This window comes from Sinocyclocheilus grahami, unplaced genomic scaffold, assembly GCF_001515645.1.
Source record: "Sinocyclocheilus grahami isolate Dianchi unplaced genomic scaffold, SAMN03320097.WGS_v1.1 scaffold1421.1, whole genome shotgun sequence".
NCBI lineage: Eukaryota > Metazoa > Chordata > Actinopteri > Cypriniformes > Cyprinidae > Sinocyclocheilus > Sinocyclocheilus grahami.
In genome coordinates this window covers 177,526-184,150 of record NW_015506600.1, presented here as the reverse complement: position 1 = coordinate 184,150, position 6,625 = coordinate 177,526, and the positions used below count along the sequence as shown (strand labels likewise).

The window sequence follows — 6,625 nt, the reverse complement described above, 5'->3', positions numbered from 1 at the left end:
CACTAGTCTTTATCAACACTTTATGAAAAGCCAAAAAGCCCAAAACCTCAAAATTGACAGGTGCATGAAAAAACAGTGTTTTGCCTGCAGTGTCTCTCCTTAAATAATCTTTACAAACAATTTACTTGAAAAAATGCCACAGAATCAATTGACATTCATCTTGCAAAATCTACAAAAATACGGTAAGAGAAACATGTGTTCAAGATAAGAAAAACAATTCAGTCAGACCTGCTCAGATTTCCCCCAGATTTAAATGGGATGTGATTTCCTTGAAGGCACCTCAGTGACCAGCATGTGACCTTTGAAAAGAGGTGAGAAGAATAAATGTTTTTAGTCATAGTGAAAGGTCACGTCATCACATTGAGGTCAGCATCGGTGGTCAGCAACTCCTCAAAACACTGTATGGCACAGAGTGTAGCGAATAAATTACCTGTGTACGTAGATCTATCCATCTATCCATTCATACATATCTATCTATATGATGTTTGCTTCAACAGTGAAAAAGAATAGAAGGTAAAAGAAGGCTCTGAGCCACACCAATGGAAGTTTCCAGAAAAGAATAAGTTCAGTATGCAGGTTTCAGTATGCTGTGCACTGCCTCCCTCTAGTGTTCTGCAAAAAAACTGTCAATGAAACCCAATCAAGCAGTTGAAGTTACTTTGACAGTAGGAGTAATTTAGTTACAATAAGAGTTAATCACAGTATCTGTGTTGTCACTGTATAGTAAACATATTTTTAGTGGTCTTGTAACATATGAGGTCTCTTTAGTCACCTGAGTTGTAAGATCTATGTGCTCTACATCAAATATTAAAGTTTAGGGTTGAATAAATAATCCATTGCTCTACAACAGGTGACATGTTTTGTGACTCCTGGAAACTCCTGGAAATGCCAAATATACGTCTTATCATGCTGAGGCCACCGTTTCCTTATCAATATCAGCAGCGAACCTCCAAACACACTCCCTACAATTCACAAAGGAAAAAACTGTCAGCATAAATTGAAACTAGTTAAGTAATAAAAAGTAATTCACTTAAACAGCTTATTTAGATGTTATTATTAAATATTTTAAACTGTCCCATGCTACAAAATTACACAATTATAGTACATAAGATATATCCTATATGATATCTCATAGCATAACTACTTCAAAACAAATCATTTGTAACAAATTGTTTGTGTATGTATGTATGTGTGTGTGTGTGTGTGTGTGTGTATGAACCTACCTTAAACATACTTAACTAAAAAAAAAATCCTTATGCCAATATAATATAATTTAAAATTAATAAACCGATTGTCATGTTCATAAAAAGAGTTTATGGACTATTAACAAAAAGTAAAACATAATACACAAAAAGAACTAATGAAAAAAAATATATATATTAAAAATAAAATTGCAAAATTTTTTTTACAACTTTTGTTAAAACTTAAAAAAAACATTAAAATGAGCACTTTCAATTATACTGTGCAGGAACTTTATATAAGAAGCACAAGAGTAATACTGAAATGAACTAACTCAAAGTTAATACAGGTCAAGCATTTGTGTCAAGCTAGATAAAAAAGTTTATTCTGCAACTGGCACATTGACCTTGGCAGTGGTGAAATCTGTGGGATTCACACACCTGTGGGCATCAGCCATGAGAAAACACCTGTTCTGTGAACTTCTGCGGGCACATATATACGGATGACAGGAGTGTTCAGAGTGCAGAACATCCAAACAGACTGCAAACATGCTGAGGATCCTGTTGTTGAGCGTGCTGGTCGCCCTGGGTAAGACATTTGTCTGTTTCTATTGAGAGAATCAATTGCATTTAGCTTAGAGTTTGCTAATTTAACAAATGCATGCAATACTCAGAACTTTAAAAATTGAGTCTATATGAACTCAAACTATGAGCATGTCTAAGTGTGTTTTTTGTATCCAGCGCTGGCTGAGCCCAGATATCTGGAGGAGGCCCCTGAGGAGAGGGTCGTTGGTGGAGAGGTGGCAAGACCCAACTCTTGGCCTTGGCAGGTAAAACATCTTAACAATAACGCAATAAATAAGCTGTTTTGGTGTTTCTCCACCTCTAAATGGATATGGTTGTACAAGGTTAAGGTGGTCAAGATATTTTTCTTAATATAGTTGAAGGTTAGTTGCTGTTGCACTAACATCTTGACAAAGAGGGCAGGTTGGCATCAGAATGATCGTTAAAAACCAGCTTGATACCAAGTAAAACCATTTCAAGCTGCATTTTTCAGCAGGAATTAAATCCGGTCTACTTGCTGGGTTATTTTAATCAAGTTTCAAAGACCACTCATATTGAAATGAGGGCATTTTTATTGTTTTCCCCCTCAAATCTTCTGATTCTAACAAATTCATTGCCTCTTTCCCAGATCTCTCTCCAGTACCTGTCTGGCGGCAGCTACTATCATACCTGTGGTGGGACTCTGATCAGAGCTAATTGGGTGATGACTGCTGCCCACTGCGTTGACACGTAATGAAAGCTTTCTGTATCTAGATTGTTAAAAAACAACAAACACATCTGAAAAATCTGAGAGATCACATACAGTATAAAGTTCCTTCTCACTTTCATATGATTGTCGCAGTCAAGTGTACGCTTGTTTCCTAACATTACCCTTGTTTACTTAAATGTGTTTCCTGTGCAGCTCGAGAACTTGGCGTGTTGTCCTGGGTGACCACGACATCTACTCCCAGGAGGGTCGCGAGCAGTACATGAGCGTCAGCAACGTCTACGTCCACCCTAACTGGAACAGCAACAATGTGGCTTCTGGGTATGTAAACATTACTTACACAACATACATGACTGTGGCGACAATTATACTCAATATATAATTACACGTATAACTTTAAAGGTGGGGTATGTATTTTTTCAAAAACGCTTCAGAAAAGTCGGGCGGAGTACCAAAACAAACGTGTAGCCTATCAGCAGTAAGGGGCGTGTCTTCTCATGATGCTGAGGAGAGAGCGTTCAGTGCACAGGACGGTCATTAGCCGAGCCGAGCAAGGACAGAAAGATAGAGATGGCGGATAAAAAACAAAAGAGGAAAACGTCTGCGGAACAAAAGAAGGCTTACAACGTGTCTATACCAGACGCGACAGTTGTCGAGTCGCACCGCGCCGCAACAGCTAAAGTCTGTCTACACTGGATGCGACAAAGCGACCATTGAAAATCATTTGAAATTTGTGTCAATACGGTACAGTACAGATTTGTCGTGTCGTGTCGTGTCGTGTCGCGCCACGCCGCATCCAGTGTAGACAGCATCACTGATTATAAGGAGTTTTGCTTTGTTTCACAGAACTAATCGTTGCCTGGGTTGCGTACGTATTTGTGGGGCGGAACTATCAAAATAGGGGCGAGGCCCTTTTGGGGTAGGGGTGTGTTTGTTTTGGTGATTTGAAATATCAACATTGGCTACCAGAAATCACTTACCCCACCTTTAACTCAACACGCTCGACTGTATGGACAATTATAGCTACATAACTTTAACGAACACAAAAAGCAGGCTACTATATTGACACAACTCAGCACACAAATGTATCAACAACTATTACAACCTTATTATATCTCCCTTCCTCAGCAATTTAACTTTAACGCAACATATTCAACTATATTGACAGTTCTTCGATGCTTGATTGTGACTGGTCAATTGTGGAATTCAGCTGTCAGAGATTTGCTAATTAATAACTGTCAAGCAACCATTACTCCATAGCAACATTTGTACTGTATCTGTTCGTGGCTACTTTCATGTCTCTTGTATCGCTTCGCGCTAGGCTATTTCGTTTCATACAACGAAATATGACCTCGGAGGAATTCTTCAGTAGTATTAACGTATATTGTTGCAGTGTTCTTGTTGCTAGTCTGCTTTAATATAATATAGGCTACAGATAAAAAAAAATTATATATTTTTAAATTATTTAATTTAAGTGTTTCATGTTTGTTTTTTTGAGTCTTGTAAAATGTGTGGCCTATGTGGGTATTTTCTTGTATTGAAATACATAGGGCAAAATATATAATAAATGCTTTAAAAATTTATTATTTATATTTATAAAATGTATTTTCAAAAATGTACAAAAAATAGACTGATAGTAAATATATTTATGAAAATATTTTTTTTTGTAAATATTTAATACATATATATACATTTTTGTATATTTTGAAATATATTTAAAAATTGCTGTTTGGGAACAATGACCAGCTGAGTAATTATTCCTAACACATAAAATACACTAATTTCAACATCATATATATCAACAATCATGCAATATAACTTTGACACAGCATATACAATATATCTACAATAAAAAAATTTCCGCTTACTTGACTGTATCAACATTTAGACCTAATGTTAATGCAACATAAATGTACAATTACACGCATCAGCACAACATACATGATTGTATCAAAGATTTTCTAATGTTATAGCGCCCCCTAGCATGATAAATGTGTGAAATCTAACTTGTAGACTGTCCATTCTGTGCATTTCAGATATGATATCGCCCTTCTGCGCCTGTCCTCCAGCGCCTCTCTGAACTCATATGTGCAGCTGGCCACCCTGCCACCCTCTGGACAGGTTCTGCCCAACAACAACCCCTGTTACATCACCGGCTGGGGCCTCACATCCAGTCAGTTTAGCTTCAAGTACAACAAATCAGCCATGATGTTGCCTGAAATAATTTCTGTCTCATTTCTCTCCTCTGATCTTCATGCAGCTGGGGGGTCACTCTCAGCTAAGCTGAAACAGGCCTATCTGCCCGTGGTCGACTACAGTACCTGCACTCGTAGCGACTGGTGGGGAAGCACCGTGAAGAACACCATGGTTTGCGCTGGTGGCGCAAGCGACTCTGGATGTAATGTACGAAAGACTCTCAAACAGATCATGAACTATTTCTTGTGAGAAGGTATTTGGTAATGCAGTAAACTGTCTCATTTTGGCTGCTCTTGTGGTGTTTTTAGGGTGACTCTGGCGGCCCTCTGAACTGTCAGGTCAGCGGTCAGTACGTTGTCCACGGAGTGACCAGCTTTGTGTCTTCATTGGGTTGTAACACCACCAAGAAGCCAACAGTCTTCACCCGTGTGTCTGCCTACACCAGCTGGATTAGTGGCGTAAGTGCAATTCATAAGATCTCATCATCATTATAATAAACTTTACATTTATAATTAACAAACAATAAAGATCACGACTGTATATTATAATACTAGTTCCTTTTCATGTTTCTTGTGCCATTTTGTTCATTTCAGATCATTGGATAAGCAGGAAAAACTGAGACGATGAAAGAAAAACATCCTCCATTTAGCAAGTTTTAACATCTGCAATGGCCAAAAATACAATAAACTTTTCATCTAATCTTGGGCTGCTTTTGAATCATTTTCAAGATTGTGTCCTTGTTTAATCCAGTTTGATCAAAAACATTAAATAAATTCAGTGGTGCACTTAATTATGCAAGGTTTTATTATTGCTTTTATCTTACATGAACACAGATGTTGAACAAGCTGTAACACCTGTTTTATTTAAACTGGTCAAATATTGCAAAAGAAAAAGAAAACAAAAATAACCATCCAATCTTTCAAATAAGGTAATATTGAAAAAGGAGAATCATTCAAAAGGGAGCAGCATGAGATACAATACAAAAACTCTCACCATAAACATTCGAACCCTCAAAGTACATCCACTTTCAAAATAAAACATAAGAAGATTATTAAATAAATTAGTTACAATAGATGTGCTATAGTATCGGAATTCGTACAGATAACTGGAATTTTACTGGTATTGGTACTGACTTTTTGGTAACAAGACAACACTATTATAGCTATTAAACAAAACCTTATGATACTGGAGGAGAGAAAAAACAAGATAATTGAAAGAAAACAAAAGAGGCAACAAAACCTGAAGCACGCTCATTAGCACATCAGTAATAGTGATAATGACAAATTCCAATTAAATATAGTGTTTTCAAAACATACAGTACTTATTGTATAAGGTCCATTTGCTAACAAATTGAGGACTGTAGTCATTTTCAACAAAATTACATTAATTGTGTGGTGGTATGTATAATCCCAATGTGTATGTAATACCATACAAAATGTGCAATACTCTCTAAAACTGTTCAGTTATGTTCACAGTTACTATTTCTGTTGCGAGTTTCATTTTTGTACCAGGGGGATACCTTCCTGGTCAGGCCCAAAGTCCGTATTTCTTTCACTCTCTGCAAGAAAACAAAGAAATCACGGAAGGTTACAGCTACATTAAATGCTAACATGAAAAGATAAGCAACACCGATGATATTGTTTGAAACCGGATTGGAGTTATGAATGGCAGTGAAGCAACGCAACTAAAGCTGGTGACAATGACAATATGGCGAATGTATGTCTCGATTATATTCGAACTATAGTGTTTATACTATTAAAATAACCTTTTTTCAATGGTCAGTAAGTTAGTTCTTCACGAAACGTAAAGTATTACCTACTCAGACATTATGCAATTTCGGACACAGCGAAGCATTTCTAATCAATCACACTAAAATGAATAAACACCATAGAAAACGTATTTATATGTAATTTAAATGTAAAGTTGGAATATTTAATTTCTGCACCATTAATGCCACCAAATGGAACTATATATACAGTAT

At 36.7% G+C, this 6,625-nt stretch overlaps 2 protein-coding genes across 2 annotated transcripts in view; one reads left to right on the top strand and one right to left on the bottom strand.

Moving 5' to 3' along the window:
* The first annotated feature begins 1,686 nt into the window (after nt 1-1,686).
* LOC107570146 (elastase-1-like) lies at nt 1,687-5,343 on the top strand. The gene is made up of 8 exons (XM_016256345.1): nt 1,687-1,767; nt 1,920-2,008; nt 2,371-2,471; nt 2,644-2,769; nt 4,485-4,621; nt 4,709-4,851; nt 4,953-5,102; nt 5,238-5,343. The coding sequence occupies exons 1-8, from the start codon at nt 1,728-1,730 to the stop codon at nt 5,247-5,249; spliced, it is 798 nt and encodes a 265-aa protein (XP_016111831.1). The 5' UTR covers nt 1,687-1,727; the 3' UTR covers nt 5,250-5,343.
* Nucleotides 5,344-6,124: 781 nt separating this feature from the next.
* LOC107570142 (uncharacterized) overlaps nt 6,125-6,625 on the bottom strand; it is a 21,783-nt gene continuing 21,282 nt past the window's right edge. The window contains exon 9 of the mRNA XM_016256342.1: nt 6,125-6,202. Coding sequence (XP_016111828.1) covers nt 6,141-6,202 — 62 coding nt within the window. The 3' untranslated portion in view covers nt 6,125-6,140. The remainder of the gene's footprint in view (nt 6,203-6,625) is intronic.

Excerpts from the sequence above, each read along its gene's own strand:
- LOC107570146 (XM_016256345.1), top strand. The coding sequence starts at position 1,728 with ATGCTGAGGATCCTGTTGTTGAGCGTGCTGGTCGCCCTGG. Across the intron at positions 1,768-1,919 it reads GAGCGTGCTGGTCGCCCTGG|CGCTGGCTGAGCCCAGATAT; the intron begins GTAAGACATTTG and ends TTTTGTATCCAG. Across the intron at positions 4,622-4,708 it reads CGGCTGGGGCCTCACATCCA|CTGGGGGGTCACTCTCAGCT; the intron begins GTCAGTTTAGCT and ends ATCTTCATGCAG.